This window comes from Pogona vitticeps, chromosome 4 (genome assembly GCF_051106095.1).
Source record: "Pogona vitticeps strain Pit_001003342236 chromosome 4, PviZW2.1, whole genome shotgun sequence".
Lineage (NCBI taxonomy): Eukaryota > Metazoa > Chordata > Lepidosauria > Squamata > Agamidae > Pogona > Pogona vitticeps.
In genome coordinates, this window is record NC_135786.1 from 95,235,801 (window position 1) to 95,259,599 (window position 23,799).

Below are 23,799 nucleotides of genomic sequence, written 5' to 3' on the forward strand. Positions count from 1 at the left end.
TGTGGCAGGGAGGTGTCACAGGTTACTTGGCTATTATAAAAAGAGTCCACAGCTCAAAACAGGCTGGAAAACACAGTTCTAGATTAAATAAAATGCAATAGATGAATGTAGATAATGTGTCACATACAAGCTACACTGCCCAAAACAACTGGCTTTCCCCCATATCCCAGAATGACTGATGTGGAGAGAATAATTTACAGGATAATACTGTGAGGGAAAGGAAATAAGCCTAAACAATCTGGATGTGGCTTGCAAAGCCCTACACCAGCTACTTCAGAAACCAGCTTGTGCTAAAAACTAGACTATGCAAAACTAGACTGTGCATATTACTATGTGTTAACACTTTCTTGTGCCTCAAAATTGCAATATTTTCAACTATTTACAAAAACGTGAAGCCTCAGAATGATGTGACATCCTATAATTAACCATAATCTTCTGCCACTGAAGTGAATCTTCCTTTTTATTTGCAAATGTTGCTATTAGAAATTTAGCTCAAGGAGAAGAAAGGGTTAGCCTTACTTTTATTCCCTTAGACATCATGCTGAAAGAGCGATTTTATGACCTTTAATCCTTCTCCTTATTCCATCACATGCTAGCTGAATCACAGCTGACAGTAGGTTAAAGCTATTTCTGAACTTCTACAAAAAAAGAACCCATCCCATTTTAACAAAGGGAGATAGTTTGCTCTTTCAGATTTCCCACAATATCAGCCATTCCGTAATCTTCTTTTCCAGCATTAAAAAGGCTATTAGTCTTTTTCTTGCTCACAGAAATATGTAATCCTTTATGACTGCTACACTCTCTAGGTGGAATTCAGAGCAAGTAAGGTGAACACAATGCATGAAATCAATCAAGCTACTTCAAATAGCTACTAGTCACATTTCTTTTGTACCACATTTGGAAAAAATCTATAATAGGTTTAATTGCAACATTACATTTTTGAAAGAGACCACCCCTATTCTAAAAGGTTTCATGTCATGTTGGTGGATTTTTTTCAGGGAGTGAGGTGACCTCAAATACAGCCTTTGAAAAAAAAGAATAAAACTCTACAATTTCACATGGAGCTTGCCTCATCAGAACATGGTCAGATATCTGCACCAACCACTTTTTGAGAAAAAGGACATATACGTAAAATATTGATTTCATCTAGCTTTCAGTGCTTCAAAAGAGTTTTTGTTCTCACATTCTTTTATTTGTGGGAATATATAACAAGAAGCTAATACAGTGGTGCCTCGCTTAACGAGCGCACCGTATAACGACGAAATCGCATAGTGATGAGGTTTTTCCGATCACTAATGCGATCGCTTACCGATGGCCCCAATGGGCGAAAATCGCATTGTGAAGACTGGTAAGCGTTTCGCTTACCGATCTTCGCCCGACAATCAGCTGTTCGGCAGCTCCAAAATGGCCGCCGCGCGACCCAAAATGGCCACCGCAACCATTTTCGCACCCTGCCCTCGCTTACTGAGGGCGTGAAAATGGCGTCGCAATGAGGAAACATCACATAACGGTGAGTAAATAAGCCATTGGAACGCATTAAATGATGTTTAATGCGTTCCAATGGCTTTTTCCGTCCCGTTTAGCGATGTTTCGTCATAGCGAAGGTTAATCCGGAACGGATTAACCTCACTATGCGGGGCACCACTGTATGTATGTATTTAGGTGGTGATGGTAGTGATAAGTCTACTTAAAGAAATTTAGCATGTTGGTATGCAAGGCCTGATACTCCAGGGTTTTAAGAGTACTGTACTTTCCCCCATTATAACCAATGCAAAGAATAATTTCTTTGTATACTGTAAAGATTGGAAGAGTAAATAGGTACGTCTTTCTAATGTTTTAAAACTTGAGGGTATACAACTTGCAGAACAAACAGCAATTGGATAATGCAAGGGAACAAGAACATTTCTTACCAAACATGGTCAGCATTGACAGCTTCATCATATAATAAAATATACAAACAAAACGCAACCACCACCAAGGCATGGAACGTAGATACTGTCCTAGAAGAGATAAAAGCAGCTTTATTAAGAGTGTATTCACTCTGCTGTTCTAGAAAAAGAGTACAGCTGATACCGGTACATTAAGTTTCTATGAATATAGTCATTATGGCTATTATGTGGTTTTCCTTATACACACAAAAAAACCTGGAAGTGATTTCAGCTAATGCACAAAAAAGGGCAACCCGAAAAAGGGCAACCCAAAGTACCAAATATTGCTCACTTATGAACCACAGATTTTGATATCTCACTCTCACAGTGTTTGGCAGAGACTGGAACCAAACAAAGCAATAATGAGAATTTTGAAAAACAGGGCTAAAACTGACATTGTGTTGCTGAATGGGATTTTCTTTTCCTCCCCTCCTCCAGCCTTCCACAAAATGGATCTAGTCTGAGGTTACAAGCAGAGACTGGATCAACCCCTTCCCCCATTTCTGACTGATTCCTCTCCTCTTCCTTTAAAAGATAGTTGTTGGATCCCCTCCATAGATTTTAGAGTTGGCTTTCAAAAACAGTCAGCACTGAAGCACCAGAGATTAAGACTGGCCTTAATTTATATGGTCAACTCACATATAGGAACAGTAATATGCTATATATGTTGTTTCTTTTTATTCAGTGATGAGAACAATAGAGGTTCTTTAATTACATCATTTTAAAAAAACTAATTACTGAAGTCAATGAGGAACCACCCCTTTTAGTTCACCAGTGGTCTTGTGGCTCTTTTATCTTTTATCAAAACACTGCCCAGAAATAATGTAAAAAAAGGAAGCCAGTTCTTGCAGTTCACAAGACATCTCCTTTTGATCTCGGGTCTTTGGAATGCCCTCCCAAACAACATCCGACTGGCACCGATGTTACTGACATTTCAGTGCCAGGTTAAAACCTTTCTCTTCCATATGTTTTTTAATTGAAGGCTTTTAATTTTAACTGATAGAGTTATGGATCTAGATTGTTTTTGTAGATTGTTTTTGTTTTATTTTTCCTTTTGTAGAGTACAGCTGTAACCGTATTGGTTTTTAGTGTGTTTGTTTCAACTGAACTGTTTTAATGAATGTTGGATGCCGCCCAGAGACCCTTGCAGGGTGTGGGTGGCATACAAGTCGAATAAATAAATAAATAAATATAAAAATATATTTAAGAGACCGTGCTTGTTAGTGGTTTACTTGCCAGTAGCTTACTAATTTCATTTTTTAATTAATGCTTATCAGAAATTTTGTAATGCTATAGTTATGAATAAACTACTTCAGTGGGAGTATAAAACCAAATATCCCACCGTCCATTCATGTGGCATCACTCCAAGGAAAGAGAGACACAGACCACTTGGTATTTAATCGTGGAAATGTGGATCAATATTTTTCTTTAAATCATAAATATGTCTCAAAACCAAATGTGATATAAGTGTGTCGTAAATTGCCATAAGCAGTTTGTTCCTCCCTGTGTTGAATTCTGGGGTATAATTTTGAGGCAGGAAATGAGTCTGAAAAGTGATGTACATACTGACTGTGGTATGTAAATCAACTTTTTCATATAAATGTTTCTCACACAGAATACCTGAGTAGAACCAAAAAACGCAGTGGGTGTCTGCAATACCATAAAAAGTGAGCTAAATGTAGTGGTTATAACAGAAAAGGTTTTATATATGGTCTGAATCCAGTGGTGTACTTCTGCTGAGTCCTACTATTACTGTCAGAATCAGCAACCTTCAATTCCTCCTCCAACCTTAAATCCTGATTTGGACAGTGTAGAAATCCTTTAGAGCAGGCTTTTTGGCATCATGGAAGACTGCAGAAGGAGGAAGAGGGGAATAGGCCAAAGGCCAAGTAGTATGTGTTTTGCTATCCAATCACTTTGATAATGTTGGATATCAAAGCATACAAATGAATCTTGGCACATAAGTTTATGTTTATTAATAATATACTGCATTATGCTGGTTCATGCATAGAATATGACAACAAACAATCCAATCCAATGTTTTCTTATAACTCTCCTAGATTCAAAGTACTTAGCGATAAAACCGGGGTAAGGAATTTTTGGCACTTCCCGTCTTTTAACCTAGAACTCATATCAGTCCTAGCCAGTGTGGCAAATGGTGAAGGATTATGGGATTCTCTAGCCCAATATAAAATATAGTTCTTTGACCAGAGTACGATTTTTCTGTTTGTTTAGAGCAGACAACTGTGTTTCCTATTTAGCCTTTAAGTTTAACAATGTATGTTCAGCACAATATTAAGCTGACATAAAAGTGAAACTATTTGGAAATGAACTGTATAATTTACATGCATCAAGCTGCTATCTAAAGCAAAAGAGAAAACTCGTAAATATAGGTGGCGTCCCAAATAAATGGGTTTAACACACGCACACGCACACACACACACAGAGAGAGAGAGAGAGAGAGAGAGAGAAAGGGTAATAAAATGCAAGTTTGACTTATTTGAAATTCATTTCTGTACACTTATTTTATTCATTATTTTAATTTACTTACTGCTTTTCTACATAGGGCAACCAAGGAGATTTCTCTATGAAAAAAATAGACTCTTTACAGATCTTTAAATATGACCCGCTGGCATTTTCAAAAGACATTCCTTTGACAACTAGATTTGGGATCACAGCATAATTACTGTAAAGTCTTCAGATTCTATGTATACCTTTATATTGCTATTCAGAAACATTACCTTGAATTCCATTCAGTCTTCTTCTTTTCATCAAGATTAATAAAACCAGATGTTACACGTTCAGAAATCCAAGAACTTAGCGAGTGGAAACAAACTTGAAATATAGCAAAACTGCTGACGGCAACACCCACATTGAGTTTACTGAAGTCAGCCATCATTCTTCAACCTATTAAGACACAGAGTTCTTCAGTTGAGACATAGACTGAAAGTGCAAAATACACAAAGCAATAACCATGCTGGTTTTGAAATTGTCAATAAACTACATTAACAAAGAAGCTACAATGGTCAACAGCCAGAGTATGTAGCAAGAAGCATGCATGTAGCTAGAAATGCTCTCTGACATGTCTGTCCTTCATCCATGCTCTGGTTTTCTTGTTTTGGAAGAACAATTTTGGTTTGTAACCATAGCTTTAATAATTTTTAACTGACATGTATTACTACTTTAAACAATCTCGCTGTGCCATCCTGTCCTCAGCTTAGGCCAACTCGAGAAGGATGAGTTTCCTACTAAAGTTCACTTAGGTAACTCAAGGTAACAGCTGTGATAGTGCAGTGATATCATTATGTCATCATAACATTACACCAGCATAAGTGTCACACAGTCATGACAGCAGAAGAAAGGGACAGGTATAAGGTGGTTAACACATTCAGAAGCTTGGTCTAGCTTCCACCATGTGTAGTTACAACTGCACTCATACAGAACTTCAGTACAACTCCTCCCAATCCCATTAGACACAGAGGATAGGAGGCTAACTCTGAATACAATCATTAATTGCAACAGGAACATAAATACCCAGCAGAGAAATACCGTAAATAAATTGAAATTCTGCCCCCACATGACCACGAGAGCAATTCATTGGTTCCTTGTCTTACTACAGTGATTTCACCCACAAAAACCAGCAGGGGTGTTCTTTGAAAAACATTGTATCACAGTGAATCCAAGTGTAGTTTTCCTGCTGTGTAGTCACACCCTTAGCTGATTAAAACAGTATTGCATACTAACACAGCATGTTTATTTAAGACCCATGTGGTCTAGATCAGTGGTTCTTAACCTTTTTGAAAGAAACGCCCCCTTGAGCCATTGAGGAAGTTATCATTACCCCCCTCCCCGCGGTGATATCTTTTTATTTATTTATTTATTTATTTATTTATTTATTTATTTATTTATTTATTTATTTATTTATTTATGACACTTAAATCCAATGACCCCTGAAAACAAAATTAAATTCCAAGAAAATGAAATGCCCCCCAAAAAGTAACATTTAATGATTTAGTTGCAAGTGAATTTTAAGACGCAAAAAGAAATATAAAAAGGGCATAAAAACAAATGCAGACAAAAAGTCTGGAACTAAATTAAAATTGGAGGAAAATATATATTCATGCACACTGTAAAAAGGCTGCAGCCATCTTCACAGGTTTGGCTTGCTCCAGCGCCCCTTCTGCTCCAGCGCCCCCACGCCGCCCCTTTTCGTTCTACCGCCCCCCTGAAAAATGAAATCGCCCCCTGGGGGGCATTATCGCCCACGTTAAGAACCACTGGTCTAGATCAGCAGAACTTTTGTGCTCAGAAGACTCTAGAGTGTATTTAAGCAGGCAAAATTTGTTGCTGCAGAGTGCTGACTAGACTTCTTGAGCCTTATTGTTGCCCTACATGAGTCAGAAATGCAACCTAGGATACATCTGACAATCTCCAGTTGTTTTATTTTGCCAGGAAAAATTTATAGAGGTAGGAAAGCTTTCAATGATCTTGGTAAGCTTCCAAGCAAATGCTTCTGGATCCTAGGATAATTGTTTAAACCCCCTGTTGTAGGTTAAAGGTGGTTATTTAAGAATCACATGTAGAACTGTAAGAACAGACTTGTAAGTAGTGTCCGAGCTTCACATTACATGTATTTAAATGGAGAAGCTTTGTATGCCCTAGCAAAACAGAATCATGTTAATCAGCCTCTTGCAGTTAGATTACAAAACTTGAATATAAAAGCTCTACATTCAATAAAAATCAGTTCAGATTTTACCCTTCTATAGGGGGCCAATTTACAGGGCTTAATAATAGGAATTTATTAAGAAATAATTTTCAAAGGGTGTTGACAAATTACATAATATCTCTTCAAAATGCATTAATCTCATTTGCTACCTAAAACAAGAGAGTATCTAATATATTCTAACTTTATGTATAAAGTTACGCAGAGTGTTGCCCACTCTGCTGGAGACCTCCAACAACTCATGAATCGTTTTAGCAAGGAGTGCCAAGATTTTGGACTAACAATCAGACTGAAGAAAACACAAGTCATGGGCCAGGGAGTGGACTCACCTCCCTCTATTATCATCTCCACACAAGAATTGGAGATTGTTCATGACTTTGTGTACCTTGGCTCAACGATCTCTCACACTCTCTCTCTAGATATCGAGCTGGATAAACGCATTGGCAAAGCAGCTACCATGTTCTCTAGACTCACAAAGAGAGTATGGCTCACTAAGAAGCTGACAACATATACCAAGATCCAGATCTATAAAGCCTGTGTCCTGAACACACTCCTGTACTCCAGTGAGTCCTGGACCCTGTGTGCATGGCAGGAGAGGAAGCTGAACACTTTCCATATGCATTGCCTCCAACACATTTTTGGTATCACCTGGCAGGGCAAAGTTCCAAATAGAGTAGTCCTAGAACGAGCTGGAATTTTTAGCATGTATACATTACTGAAACAGCGATGTCTATGTTGGCTTGGGCATGTTGTGAGAATGGCTGATGGTCGGATTCCAGAAGATCTCCTGTATGGAGAATTAGTGCAAGGAAATCACCCCGGAGGGAGACAACAGCTGCGATACAAGGATATCTGCAAGCGGGATCTGAAGGCTTTAGGAATGGACCTCAACAGATGGGAAACCCTGACATCTGAGCGTTCAGCCTGGAGGCAGGCGGTGCATCATGGCCGCTCCCAATTTGAAGAGACCCTTGTCCAGCAGGCCGAGGCAAAGAGGCAGTCCCAAAAGCAGCAAAATCAGGGAGCTGGACAAGGGACAGATTGTGTTTATCTTTAGTGTGGAAGGGATTGTCACTCTCAAATTGGCCTTCTCAGCCACACTAGACGCTGTTCCAAGTCCTCTATACAAAGCACGTTACCATAGTCTCTCGAGACAAAAGGATGCCTAATCTAATCTAATCTACGTATTATGTGGAGTACATTATTCAAAATCATAGAACAGATTGAGGTCTGTAAATATTACCATGCTGGCTGAAGTCTTGGGGAAAATACTTTTCCAGTCCTCCATGCATAGAGACAAATCTTTGGGCAAGCAGTGATGGAAATGTGATTTTTTTAAAAAACAAATGGAAGATGCATTTAAAGCCTGGATACCCATCTCTATCAATCCTCATATTTTTATGTATAGCATGGCAGCTCCTGAAGGGAATAGTAGTAAGCACCTAGCTAGGGGCACACACAAATAAGGTGTCTTTTTCCTGATTCCAAATTGCCATGTCACTTGGTTAGCTGGGTATTACCAGGTTCTGATATTACCCTGGATTTTTCCCATACCAACCTCCAAAATCAATTTACCCAACACATGTTTGAGACCTCCTCTGAATCTTGTCTGCCCTCCAGGACATCACAAGAGCTTACTACATGACAAAATGACCACTGACATTACAGGCAGGCACCACTGCCCTCATCTCAGGTTTTGGCCCTAAAATCCCAGGGAAGAGGATGCTGCCAACCTGGGAACTCTAATTTGATATGGGAGAAGAATATGTTTATCAATTTTCTGCTGTTCATGTACTCTTTAGCTATATTGGTTTTACAATTCTGCTGCAACCATATGCAAATCAGACAGTACAACTCATTGAAAACAATATATCAGTAGTAAAACTAGGTAAATATAGCATACATTGTTAGATTCTTACATCTTATAATTATGTGATTCTGACCTATGATGACTTTTGTCAGAGTTTCCTATATTAAGGTACTCAAAAATAGTTTACCATTCCATTCTTCTGGTGATATTCTAGGACTGTGCTGTTTGCCCTAGACTACATAGGCTGGCTTTTCTCCTGGGAGGTACAGTAGGAAATTGATCCTCTTACTTCTGGCTCCACAGTCACTAAGCCATCTAGTCAGCAGAATTGTTTTAATCAAAATAAAATCAATTTCAGATACAATAAATGATTGAAGTTATTAATATCATCAATGTATTATTACATCTCATATACATTAATTTTTTAAAAAAAGAATGGATCTTGAAGGTCTCATATATATATATAAAATTGTATTTTAATTGTTATGAATTTTTATTGTATTTTAAATGTTGTAAGCCGCCCAGAGACCTTTGGGTAGTGTGGGCAGCAAATAAATAAATAAATAAATAAATAAATAAATAAATAAATAAATAAATAAATAAATAAATAAATAAATAAATAAATAAATAAAATCAAATCTACACAGTATCTCAGTTCAGTACAGTAGTGCGAAGGACAGGAAGACAAAAGTGCACCATCTCCTCCAGAAAGCAAAGACTCTGAAGGGAGAAAGGAGGAGAGATGGGCCACAGTAAGAAAGAAAGAACAGGAAAGGGTTAAGATAGAAGTGTGTCTGACAGAGGAGGGCAAAGGGAAAGGAGCAATGGTTGGATTATGGGAAGAGGACATAAAAGAGGGTACAGGACAGCGGGATTTTGTATTGAGACTGGGAAAGGAGAGAAAGAGAGAAAAAAGCAGGAGAATGTCAACGAGCTGTTGAAAGACTTTCCCAACTTAACAGTAGGCGGTTTGTTGCCTGATCCAATACCAGGACAAGAAGGGATCATGATCAAAGAGACAACAGAATGGACAGTGGCGGTATACCCGAGGCGACGAGGTCCCTGGAAGAAGGTGGTGCGACCAGACTCCACTTACAGCAAGCCACCCCTGGAAGGGGATTGGGCACACCACCCATGCTGCGGCACTATGTGCGCAGTCAGGAGCACCCCATTGAGAAGACCCAGCGACAGAGAGAGGTTTGGGCTGGCACCCCAGTATTGAAACGGAACTTTGTTTATGGCAATAGTGATGGAACTAACAGGCAGGTGATTCGTTATTGTTTACACCCCGTTGGTGAATAAACTTTGTTATGGTTCAAATGTGCCATCCTTGCCTATTTCTGTGCCAAATTCGGGGCCACCTAAGAATAGTAACGAATCTTTTGGCAAGTAGAGACAATATACATAAGCAGGCTTCCATGCAGAATTTCCTCTTCTGTGGATCGGAACACAAAACATTGTAGCAGTGATAGTCCTTGCTGCCATCCCACATCCTGCACTCAACAGTATACATTTTTACTGGCCAAAATCTTATTGGATATTTATGCATGAATAAGAGGAACTGTAGACTCTGCCATAGCTAACTGACAAGATGCCAGGCACATGGCAGGTGCACAATTGGCACATGCCTGGAATTGTGGTCAATTAAGCACAACAATTTCTGTGATTCCTTTTATGTTCATATGAATATTCAAGACATTCTGATCATCACCTAGGAACGTGACATTGACACCATTAGTCCTATATACATTTTTAGGGGGGGGGAATCTACTTTAATTTCTCTCCCTCTCTTTCTCTTTCATTTGTAGGCTGCTTTTTGTCCTTGTGAGGGGACACAGAGCAGTTCACAATGTTAAAATGAGTAATATTAAAAACATAATAAATCACAGATTAAAAAGCAATTAAGCTATAATAATAATTTAAAATCCATTAATTAATGTTAAATATTTAAAACTTTAAAAACAAACTTAGAAAAGAAAAAAACAGCATCCAGGGGATTGTGGGAGTTGTAGTCTAACTTTTTGGAGCACCCCTGCCACCCCCTTCTTGAAGCAAACTGTTATACTCAAGCCACTGACATGCTGCCCTTTTTGCCTTCACTGAACGGATCCTCAGGGTTCAGGGAGAAAGAGGAGCGGCTGACTTTCTGCAGTGTGTTTGCTTGTCTCTCTATGACAGCCCATGGATTTTGCCCTCAGCGCTCTCAGTTCAATTTGAGAACTTTCTCTCCCAGAGGATTTACACATAGAGGCACATCACACCCGTGTTCACGGAAGACCGGGGAAGATCCCAAGTTCGACGTCCCTCAAAGCCATTTAAAGTTGGTCAGGTGAGCTTTCTCCCCCCACCCCCAGCCAGCCAGCCACAACAGGACAACAAGAAAAGCTGGAAAAGCTGCCAAATTCCCACCCACCCAGGATGATCCGAGCCAGCCCCATCTCTAGAAATCCTGCCATGCCACCCCAAACCGACCTGTTTCTCTCCACACTTCCCTTGCAATGGGCAGGAAAGTGGGCGGGAAGGCAGGACAGACAAATGGGGCTTGTCTCTCCCTCCCCACCCAGGTGCAAGGCAGTGCTTCACCGGGCAAGGATGGGGACCCGACAGACCCTTTCCTTCCACCCAATCCACACTCGGTGCTCCCCTAAGGGAAGAAGGCGAGACGTGGCAGGCAGAAAGAGCTGGATTGTCTGGATCCACTGCCAGCACCGCGGCTGCAGCCACCTTCACAAGTTTGGCTTGCTCCAGTGCCCCCCTACTGCCCCCCTTCTGTTCCACCGCCCCCACACCACCCCTTTTCGTTCTACCGCCCCCCTGAAAAATGAAAACGCCCCAAGGGGGGCGTTATTGCCCACGTTAAGAACCACTGGTGTAGTGTAGTGTAGTGTAGTGTAGTGTAGTGTAGTGTAGTGTAGTGTAGTATAGTATAGTATAGTTAGGACCGATAAAGCAAATCTGACTGAATATTGTCAGACTTCTTGGAACCCTTATCAACCCAACCACCATTCAAGTCTATGAACCAATTACAGATGCTGCAGAAGAAAGAATTGAAAGTTTTTATGGAAATATCCAAGAGGGAACTGATCACGCATCCAAATGAGATATACTGATAAGTGGCTGGAATGTTGTTGGAGAAGTTGACCTAAATGATGCTGCAGAAGAATGAATTGAAAGTTGTTATGGAAATATCCAAGAGGAAACTGATCACGCATCCAAACGAGATATACTGATAAGTGGCTGGAATGTTGTTGCAGAAGTTGACCTAAATGTCAGAAATGAAACAGGAGAAAAACTCATAGCATTCTGTGACATCAGCAACCTTTTTACTGAAAATACATGCTTAAGGTAACCAAACAGATGGTTGTTTGATTCCCAGATGGCCAATTAGGAATCAAAGAAACTATATAATTGGAAGTAGTAGATGAAGAAGCTGTATTCTGTTTGAGCAGGAGCAGACTGTGGTGCTTACCACTAATTATTAATATCTAAAATTAAAGTAAAGCTGAAAAAGAATACAAAAATGCAAAATAATTTAAATAATATTTCTGATCAATTTAAAATCAATATAAAGCATTCTTTTTCATTACTAAACTCAGTTGATCATGAAGCAGAAGAACTGTGGACTGAAAACAGAGATATTTCCAGGGAAGAAAAAGGTTATTCCTGCATTCAAACAAAAAGAACAAAAAGAAAACCCTGGATGGGTGATTGAAGAAGCACTTGAAATCATTAATGACATGCAAGAAGCAAATGAAAAATACGACAGAAATAGGGTCAGAATCCTGAATTAAACTTTCCAGTGACTATCATGAAGAGATAGAGAGACAATCATAATAATCAGTGTACACAAACAGAAAACAACCAAAGAGGAAAAACAAGAGTTCTCTTCCAGAATATTCAAGTAATCAAGGAAAAATTAAACCTAGATTTAGGATGCTGAATGATTAACAGGGGAACATATTATCTAATTACAACAGAATAAAGAAAACGTGGAAACAATATACCGAAGAACTGTGCAGAAGAGTTACAAGAATGACAGATTCCTTTGAAGAAGAATCTTGTGAGGAACAGAGATTGACTCTATCAAAATCCTAACAAGAATAGGCCAGCAAATATGGGAAATGAAACAATGTCCACAGACTGGAAATGTTTTCATATACACTCCAGTCTTCAAGAAAGGAGACACTAAGGAGTATAGTAACTATTGGACTATTGCATTATTTCTCATGCAAGCAAAGTGATGTTCAAGATGTTGCTGTGAAGACCTCTACCATTTATGGAGCAAGAAATGCCCAAGGTTCAAGCTGGATTCCAAAAAGGAAGAGGCGCAAGATATCATATTGCAAATATACATTAGAAAATATACATTGTACCAAAGAATTTCAGGAAGAATAACAGTCCATGTTTGTAGACTACTGCAAAGTCTTTGTGTGGACCTTGAAAAGTTATAGATAGCTCTAAAAATAAGTATGTCTCAACACTTGAGTGTCCTGATGTGTAAACCTATATTAGAGACAAGAGGGTATTGTCAGAATAGAATATGGAACAAAATAATAGTTTCCCATAGGTCAAGGTGTCAGGCAAAATTGTATTTAATCTCACCAGTTGTTTGCAAAACATAACAGACAAAAATCTGGATTAGATTCAGATAAAGAAGTGAAGATTAGTGAAAAAAGTATCAATAGTCTAAGATGTACAGATGACACACTGGCTAAAATCCTGTTTCTTAGTGTAGTAAGTTGCCCTAAAGTAGACCTATATAATCAATGGGATTTGGTAAGTCAATTTCTCCATAAATTCCATTGATTTAAATGGGCCTATTCTAGTTGCCAACTATGAGATGGACTGACTCTATAAAGAAAGTCATAGGCGTGAGTTTCAAGATCTAAGCAGGACTTAATGACTGTACATTCTGGAGGTTACTCATTCAGAGGATCACCACAAGTCAGAAGTGACTTGACAGCATATAACACCAAACAAACATGGATGCAATTTTGTTGTAAATATAGCACTTAAGTCCACTTTCTGCATTGTAGTCTGATTAGGGTTTGGACCCTACTCCAAAATGCACTGTGCAAAAAAAGAGTAAATTTTAAATTTAAAAAGGCCACACTTTGTCCTGGAGACATGAAGCATAAACGAGTCTTGAGATCAACATATGTCATACCTCCAAATAAGCATTCAGCAAGGGAACATTAAGACCTGCAAACCAACTCCCAAAGGGGCAAGGAGCCTGTCACATTTTTGTATGACTAAAGCTACCCCCCACACACACATTCTTCTGATAATTAAATTGCTAAATAGACAAGAGAGATATTCCAAGATCCTCCGTCTTGTTTTCTGGCAATGCCCTACCAATGGAGTAAGTTTCAAACAAAAACACAAATTAAACTACCCCAAAGATATATATATCTTGGAATATCTCTCTTGTCTATTTAGCAATTTAATTATCAGAAGAATACACACACACACACACACACACACACACATATACATGCATACATGCATACATGCATACATACATATACCCACCCACCCACACATATATACACATACATATACATATATCTTACTTACACACATGCACACATGTGTACGTTTGTGGAAGATGAAATAATACCAATGAATAGTTGTTAGGAAATAGGGTAATTAAAACTAATTTGATATTAGTTTTTGGGGGGACTGCCATCCTCTCTCCAAGTAGTTATGAATCATACAGAGGAATTCAGTTAAAACTTTCATTCTAATGGCTCTAATCCAAATTTGTCCATATTCAGAAGATGATTCACATCCTAAAGCTGTATCAAAAAATTTTTAATTACCCTATTTCCTAACACCTATTTATTGATATGATTTCAGCTTCTCAAAGCATTGCATTGATAAGAAATTCTATATGTACTATACATAAAGAAAACGCGGTTAGCATGCATTGGATATTTTGTGTGTATTTTAAACCTTAGGAGAGAAAATATGAAATAAATACTGTAGATTGCTATCTTATGAATACTTATCTAGGAATAAACCCCATGGAAACCAATGGGATTTCTACACAGATTTCTGCACACCTTAACATGGTGAAGGGGTCTGGGTGTGTCAGTGAAGCTGAGAACAATGTCATCAAGAGGCCACACTCCATTATGAGCCTGGACTCCTAGCAGGATCACTCAAGGCAGAGTGGTCACAGCTGAGATGGATCCACCCTCTTCAAGGGTAACAGTTACATCAGCAGAAGAAAAGAGATAGTTCCAATGGTTGCAGCTGGGCAGCAACAATAGCTGAAGGTGACATTGGTGGAGGAGGCAAGAGTGATGGCACTCAAGCTAACTTTTGTGAGTACTGCACAGAAGGTGACAACGGCAAACCACTACTGAATTTTCTTTACCATGAAACAGTATGACGAGACAATTTAAAATGAAATAAGAGATAGAGCTGGAAAATGAGACTTCCAGGTAGGAAAGCATTTCACTAATTTAAGACATGCATTTTACTGGGAGAAAGCAGCAATGACTGGAATCAACTTCTGATGAAAGTTAAATAAGAAAGTGAAAACATAGGACTGCAGTTAAACATTAAGAAGACAAAGATCTACAGAAGACCTAGCCAATTTTAATGCCAACAATGAAGAACTTGAACTTTTTAAAACTTCGTATTTCTTGGTTCAATATCAATCCAAATGGAGACTGCAGCCAAGAAATCAGAAGAAGATTGAGACTCAGAAGCACAACAATGAAAGAATTAGAAAAAGATGAACAAGTGGGTCCTACAACAAATCAAGCCTGAACTTTCTCTGGAGGCAAAAATTGTGAAACTGAGGCTGTCATACTCTGGGAGACCATGAGAAGGCAAAATTCTTTGGAAAAGACAATAATGCTGGGAAAGGTTGAAGGCAGCAGGAAGAGAAGAAGACCTAATATGTGATATTGACTCAGGAAAGGAAGTCAATGGCTTAAGTTTACAAGAGCTGAGCATGGCTGTCAAGGAGATTGCTCATTCATAGGGTCACCATAATTCAGGCAACTTGATGGCACATAACAACAACAAATGTGTAAACATGCTGTTAAAAGATATAAATAGCTGTCTGTTACACCTTTAAGCTTTTTATTAATTTTTTGCAGTTTAAGCCAAAAGAGTTGTAATTTCTGTTTTGGAACAAAGAGTTCATAGTTCTTTTGCTCTGTATGTATAAAATGAAGATACACATATAGAGGAAAAGTTGTTTTTATACATAAAGAGCAAAAGAACAATGGACAACATCAGTTCTGAAAGAGAGATGAGTAGTTCTATTGTCTCAAACAGACTGCAGAAATGGTAAATACTACATTTGCTTCAAGAAATCAGGTGCAATTAGTAGGGAAAAACAACAAAAAATACTCAGCTACCTAAGCAATAATATCTTCTGAATACTGGAATACTGGAACACAAAGACAACACTATAATAATGGGCATCACACAGAAAACCAAAGAAGTTAAGAATGTAAAATATAAGTAGTGCTAATTTACTTGGCCAGGCACCAGTTCTGGTTGCAGAGATCTACTATGTATATCACAGAGAGCTGCTATGTTACTATCTGGACAATAGTACTGTTTATTCTCACAATTTAAAAAAATAAACCCACCGGACAGCATTAGGAGTGTTTGTTAAAAAGCTAAGGGTCAGTTTTTGAATTCATTATTTTAAAAGTGCTGGACAGCATTGTGGAAACAGCAGCACAGTATGAGCACTGTTCAAATCCCCCCCCTAGGTGGACCAAAGCAATGGCCATCTCTCCCAAAAACCAGGCTCCTTCCTTCCCTGCCCTCACAGATGCTGCTTTAACACCGGCAGATGCCTTTTCTTGCCTCCTGCTCCTAACTTCTGCCAAAGACGTGGCAACACCGAGCTCCAACCACGAGGCGTTATCTCTCTCTCTCTCTACCTACACCTACACACACACACACACAAAACCCACCCAAGAAAACCCATCCTCCTTCCCAATTCACAAGGCTAGTCGTATAATTTCTGACTGGGTGAGGCTGAGGTGAAAGAAATAAGACCCAGGGGGAAAAGACAAGGTGAAGGAGCTGCGACCCAGGACCATCCCCGCCACGACGACCACCCCTGACAGGCTCTGGTCCACGCAGGGTGGATTAAGACTTCGGCAGCTGGAGCTGACAGGACAGGTCTCCCTTCGCCTGTTTCCAGGGGGAGGGACGCGGGCGGTGTGTGTGTGTGTGTGGGGGTGCAGCCGGCAGCTGCCGAGGTTTTAGTCTTCGGCGATCTGGTAGCGTGGAAGATCGAGGCGCCTTCCCTCGCCTATGGACAACAAAAGCCCCAAATTTTCCTCACCTCTTCCGCCAGTCCTTGCCTCCTCCGTCGTCTTCTCTTCCCCCCCCCCTTTGCCTTTCGCCAGGCTTGATCGGTTGAGACTCGTCACGGCCCCGCCACAATGCCAGCAGCGCCGGGCGGCTCCACAGAAAGGGGCATCCTCTCTCTCCCCCCCCCCCCCGGAAAGGCGCCCAAAGGGGCCTACCGCGCTCTCCCTTCCCTCCGTGCCCGGGTGACGCGCTCCCCTCGCCGGTCTTGCCCGTCCCGAGCGTGGCGGGGTGGTGGTGGAGGAGGAAGAGAAACCCTCCCCGAAGGGCTCGGCCGCTTCTCCTTCCTCCTTCGCCGCCGCTCACCTGAGGAAGGCTCGCCGCGGCCGCCGCTCGCCGGTCCCTCCGCCCATCCTTCGCGGCCAACCCCCTGCAACGGCGGCGGGAAGAGCCCCTCACGCCCACACGGAGCGGCTTCTCTCCGGCGGAGGCGGCCGCTGCTGTTGCTACTGCGGCGGCAGTGACAGGCATTCACTGCGGGATCGCGTTACGCCAGCCGGAGCCTTAAAGGGGCCGAGGCACGCCGCCTTCACCGCCGGCTCTCGGTCCCCAGAGGGAGCAGGACGGAGGAAGAGAGTCCGACGCCTTCTGCCTCTTCCTCCTCCTCCTCAACACCCCGGAGGGAAACCAAACAAGCCGCCCGCCCTGTCATCTGGGCTGGAGAACCGCGGCAACGCCGGTGGTTGAAGCAGCCGCCTGCCTGTCCGCCCTCCCTCACACGTAAGGTGTCGTGAGGTGAACAAAAGGGCAGGAAAGGCGCCTTCTCTAGCGATGGGGGCAGAAGGCGGGAATGTCCTTCCTCAGATGCCTCCTCAACGGGCGACCCGGGAGAAGGCCGGCGGCTTTCCACACCAGAGTCCTTGCCCTTCACCTTTTCATCCACCACCCGGAGAACGTTGCTGCTGGTTCTTCCCTCCATCTCCCCCACCCTGTTCATTTAATTAATTAATTAATTAATTAATTAATTACTCACTCATTCATTTGTTGCTTTGGGATTAGGTGGGACTCGGATCCCCTTCAACAAAATATATTGTTGCATTCACTGGCTGTATTGGGAATCTGGCTGAAGAGTTAGTTCCGTTCCCCCGCTGTGTATCCCAGAAGGAGAGCCAGCCTGTGTGGCCTTGGGCAAGTTGTCCAGTCCCAGGATGCCCCCAGAAGAAGGGAACACTTCTGAGTATACTATCTACCTAGAAAATCCTTAAAAGGATTGTGATAAGAACTGAGTTGATGGCACACTGTTATATTCAATATAATATATATAAACAAAACAACTCTTAGGGAAAGTAAAAGAAAGCAGCAAAGCAGGATTGCAGCTGAATGTTAAGAAAACAAAAATCATGACTACAGAAGAACTACACATCTTTAACACAGATCATAAAGAAACTGAAATAGTTAATATTTATTTATTTATTGAATTTGTACTCCATACAATCTGGCAACCAGGCCACTCTGGACAGCTAACAACAGTATAAACAACAATATTGAAAGATGATTTAAAAAAAATTAATACAAGCCAAACAGGGTAAATTAAAACAGACGGTAATAAAGGTGGTTAAAAAGGGTGATGGAGAGGAAGACAAAAAGGATGGTAAAAGGGAGGGTGAGATCTTAATGCTCCATGAAAGCCTGATGGAAGAGCCATGTCTTCAATGCTCATTTAAACCCATCCAGAGAGGGTGGATTTCATATACCTTGGTTCAATCATCAATCTAAATGGAGGCTGCAGCCAAGAAATTAGAAGACAGACTAGGAAGTTCCAGCGATGAAGGAACTAAAAAAGGTAATTAAGTGTAAGGATGTGTCATTGGAGACCAAGACCAAGACCATTCAAAATCTTGTATTTCTGATCACCATTAATGGGTGTGAAAGCTGGACAGTTAAGAAAGCTGAATGGGAAAAAATGATTCATTTGAAATATAGTGCTGGAGGAGAGCTTTGCAGATTGCCAGAAAGTCAAGTGGGATCTAGATCAAATCAAGCCTGAACTATCTCTGGAGGCGAAAGTGTTGAAACGGGCTGTTCGACTTAGGACACATAATAAGGCAGGATTCCCTGGAAAAGACAATACTGCTGGGAAAGAGGAAGACCAAATATGAGATGGAATTACTTCCTAAAATAGACCACAGCCTTGAATCTGCAAGAGCTGAGGAGGGTGCCTGAGGATAAGACATTTAGGAGAGTGCTCATTCATAGGGTTGCTATGAGTTGGAGGCGATTTGACAGCACATAATAACAACATATACAGGAGAGAGGTTGGGTTGACAGAGGAAGAGGCAGGACAACTCTATGCCTCATAGCTAAATTCAGATACAAATCTGGGTCTCCCTGGCCTGACAAACTAGCCAAGGCAACCTGCTGGCTCTTTTCATCAGGTCTTTAAGTTGAAGCCAGGTGGCAAGACAAAAGAATTATGCTTATGCCAGACACTTAATACATGCAGAAACTCAGGCCCTCATCCTCATGTTACATATACGATCAAATTTCTCACATGAAAAATGAGTACTTGGAAACTCCTAGAAGGCAAAGAGACAATATCTTGTGAGGAGCTGCACTTTTGTGTTACAGTACTTGCAGTCTCTTCAGGAGATCTAATATCTGATCAAAATAAAACATGAGGGGAGCTCTGCCGTATCAAAGTGTTGGTCTTTAGCTGACAGGCTGAAACCCACATCTGGGTAGCAATTTGGCCCAGCAAAGATAGCAATACTCTTTAGTTAGGTTATTCGGAACTTTCACAGCTTTCTGTAAAGACAAGGAGTAGTATTACTACTGTAGTATACATTATTATTTCTACATTACCAGCGAGAGTTCTGAGTAATCACTACACTCTAAACCTAAGGAAACTTTGGCCCTCCCAGTGTTTTCAGACTTCTGTTCCTATTAGTTTTGCTCATCATTTTGCAGCAAGAATCTGAAGTCCAAAATATCTGGAAGGCCAAATATTCCTCCACCCTGTGTAATTCCTGTATAAACAGCTGTTACAAATAATTTCAGATTGAGATTAAGCTACAGGAATGGCCTAGAGTGGGATGTCTCAAGGGACAGCTGCAAGGAAGAATTAAAGAAGTGTGACCTCAGTCTGAACAATGTTTGCAGCATAATGGCTCCTGTGTGTGGAGTTAAACCAGATTTTAATGACTTGTGGTAGGTGATGGACCCAGATTCAGGATATTCTAATTGTTACTTCTTGTACTTTGCTTGCTATTTTACTCAACTTGTTGCACAACTGTTATTTTCCCCTTCTCTGCTAGAATGTGATTTCCTCACGCATTGTTGCCTCGCCATATATCAGTACAGTTCATGCATTTAATTTCATTTTTTTGCTAGATGTTGAATACTGTCAGTAGGACCTTGGACTTCTTCTGAAATGAAAATTGTAAAATTATTGATAAAGGGAAAACACAAACTTGTAGGAGCAGCTTGGCAAAATCCCAGTAGAATTGTGTATATTTTGAATTCCCGCACCTTTACATTTAAATGAGCGACTTTCACCTCACTTATGAGTTTTGGGATGCCACGCTTAGGGGCCTTCTTCTGTGCAATTTTCAGGTTGCCCTAGAAAGCTCCTTTTCATATTTTTGATTAGAGTAGCATGTTGCCTTGCTAATTAGTATTTATAGATTTTTAGAAATATATTTATATAAAAATCGATTTGTTTGAAATGTGGTGCTGGAGGAGAGCTTTGCACATATCCTGGGCTACAAGAAAGACAAATAAGTGGGTCCTAGATCAAATCAAGCCTGAACTATCTCTGGAGGCAAAAATGTTGAAATGAAGACTGCCCTACTTTGGGCACACCATCAGAAGGCAAGATTCTCTAGAAAAGATAACAATGCTGGGAAAGACAGAAGGCAGCAGGAAAAGAGGAGGACCAAACACAAGATAGACTGGTTCCCTAAAGGAAGCCACAGGCTTGAATTTGCAATAGCTGATCAGGGAAACTGGAGATTGCTCTTTCATAGGGCATAAATCTTTCATAAGTCAGAAGTGTCTTGACGTCAAATAACAACAACATGTATAATAGAATCTGTCCCATGCCTTGGGGAAAGAAATTAGAAATATTTAAAATTTAAAAGCAGGAAAAAATAGCATGAAGCAACATTTGTTGATCAAAACTCAAATTCTTTCTGACACATAAAAGTAGTTTGCATACAGGAACTCCATAAATGTATGCTAATGAGTGTCAGTATTACATTAATTAAAATATACACATATTCATACTGTTCCGGACTGCTGTGATAAAGGAAATACCTGATCAAATCAATCTTATCTACACTATCATATGGTCTATTTCAAGAGCAAGACTCGAGCTGTGTGTTGATTGTTATTCACCCAGGAAGAAGAAGAAGGTGTTAAATTTGCCGAGATTTGCCACAGTAGGAAAAAAGTATTAAAAGTATATAAATTCACATGGAATAAAACACTCTTAAACCAGTAAGATTGTGTGCATGTATGATCAATTGGAAGACAGGGGAACAAAGATTGGATCTGAAAGTTCAGCCAAGCTGCCAGCTCAAGCTTCAACCTGCAGAGAGGGAAAATTGTGTTGACTCACAGAGGAGGGAAAGGGAAAGCAGAAAACAGAAGACGGGAGGGGGGCTACAAGCAAGGAGGGAAGATATACAACAAAATATTTGTGTGAGGTACCAACCATGATAAAGTAAAAACTAAGGGAGGCACCCCCAAAGACAAGTGGGAAGCTCTGAACGTTTTTGGGCAGAATTCTGTTGCAAAATGCTGCATGCTTCAAGGGAAATTGTGCAAATACTTTGGTTAATTTTTTTGATCATTTATCCCATGCTCAGATGTACAAATTAATATATGATAAAAAGCCAAAATGACTACACATATCAGCTATGCAATTTTGGGTTTACACTACACAATAGGATTCTGGCCATTGACTATTGTCTTGGAAGAGAAATGGAAACGTTAGGAATGGGAAAGCACTGGTGTATTGTAGACGAGGATATAATTGGCTGGGCATGAGGGAGCTGCTTGATTGTGAATCAAGTACATTGTATATGGCACGACAACACACCAGTTCACTATCCTTATGTGTGCACTATGTACTTAGAATCACATTTCATGACGCTTAGAAGACTATAAAAAAGTGGTAGAAAATCCTGTAACAGCAACCTTGCAGTAGTACCTTATATTCAAGATACACACTTGGAAGTCCAACAAAACCTCTATGCCTGTCTGAATACTTCTGAAAGGTCTGGTGACTGAGGAATGACAAAGCTAGATAGATTTCACCCTTTATAGCTTTTTCTTTCATGCATTTGGTTGACATCTCATTTGGTTTTCTTTCTTCATTTATTTATCATCTCAATGCATGCTAACTATAAATAAACCATATACTGTATTAGTGAGCCATATATTATTTGATGTTGTTATGTGCCCTCAAGTCGGCCTCTGTGGTTTGGAGCACATTCTGTCAATTTTCACTGAAATGCCAAGTGTGCTTCCACATGGATGGAGACAGTCATGTTTCAATGATGCATTCTTCAGGAACCTCTCCTTTGGATTACTGCAATGCATTACACATGGCAGTACTGTACCATATTAGTCTAGGAAAGGGCCACAACGTTCTTGCCCTTAGTGCCTCATCATCTATACAGACCTTTAATTAGTCTGTGAGCCCAACACCAGGTCTTTCAAAAGCATTTTTTTCCAGCTCATACTAGTTTTACCTGAAGAATGATCATCTCACTCCAGATTTACATTGCCTTTCAATGATGTAAGATGTCTTTTTATAGTAATTGTTCTTAGCTGTAAACATTGTCTTTTAATGATGCTAACCACCATTGTATACTCATTGTGTTGACCACTGTTGTATACTCATTGTTTTCAACTTTAATTTTTGTCTTTTTATGTTGTAAGTGGCCTTGGTTCCTTTTAAAGGAGAAAGGTGGGGTAAAAATATTTTAAATACATAAATAAACAAATGTACCTCTTCAGACCCTGAGAGACCCTTCCTTAATCACCCCATCCAGCAAACGCACAACATTACTGAGCCTTTCTGGTGGTTGTGCTCCAGCTGAGGAACGCTCTCTAGCACCTATCTTAGGGTCTTGTTTTTGTTGCTGCTATTTTATGTTTCATTATGTGTAATTTTGATTTTGCTTGCCCAGGCCTTTTAAACATCTGAAATTTAAAATCTGTTTAAAATATTTCCTATTGTTATTTCACTATTCAGATGACATTCTCTGATGGTAGAATTTTCATACTGCATGTCTTTATTTGTTTTAGAGTTGTATATTGATGTTTTTATAATGTCAATGACTCAGAAAATTTGTGTTATTGGGCAACATGAGTACAGCTAACAAACAAGCACCTGCTCTTTTAAGCATAAGATGGACAGAGTTTTTACACACATATTTTAAAATTCATTTCAAACTAAGCATATTGAGGTAATTGTTGTTGTTGTTTAGTCGTTAAGTCATGTCCGACTCTTCATGACCTCATGGACCAGAGCATGCCAGGTCTTCCTGTCCTCCACTGCCTCCCAGAGTTTGGTCAAATTCATGTTGGTAGCTTCGGTAACACTGTCCAACCATCTCGTCCTCTGTTGTCCCCTTCTCCTCTTGCCTTCACACTTTCCCAACATCAGCGTCTTTTCCAGGGAGTCTTCTCTTCTCATGAGATGGCCAAAGTATTGGAGCCTCAGCTTCAAGATCTGTCCTTCTAGTGAGCACTCAGGGTTGATTTCCTTCAAAATGGATAGGTTTGTTCTCTTTGCAGTCCAGGGGAGTCTCCTCCAGTACCACAATTCAAAAGCATCAATTCTTCGGTGGTCAGCCATCTTTATGGTCCAGCTCTCACTTCTGTACATCGCTACTGGAAAAACCATAGCTTTGACTATGCAGACTGTAGCAGGCCACTTTCAAGCCTCTACCAATCCAGGCCTCTAAGAGTGCTCACTATATTTCACCAAAACTGCTGCCACCAACCTATCCTTAAAAACCAAAAGGACAAGTGTT

At 40.3% G+C, this 23,799-nt stretch overlaps 1 protein-coding gene across 3 annotated transcripts in view; it reads right to left on the bottom strand.

Moving 5' to 3' along the window:
* The window catches only part of TLCD4 (TLC domain containing 4), a 56,352-nt gene that overhangs the window by 18,972 nt on the left and 13,581 nt on the right, over nt 1–23,799 (bottom strand). Inside the window, exons 1-3 of one of the 3 annotated variants that reach the window (XM_020788705.3) lie at nt 17,120–17,251; nt 4,670–4,835; nt 1,911–2,000 (exon numbers count right to left, since the gene is read on the bottom strand). In XM_020788705.3, coding sequence (XP_020644364.2) covers nt 1,911–2,000; nt 4,670–4,827 — 248 coding nt within the window. In that variant the 5' untranslated portion in view covers nt 4,828–4,835; nt 17,120–17,251. Of the gene's footprint in view, nt 1–1,910; nt 2,001–4,669; nt 4,836–16,787; nt 16,915–17,119; nt 17,252–23,799 lie in introns of those variants that run through there. The other 2 variants (XM_020788706.3, XM_072997972.2) reach the window with 2 other exon arrangements.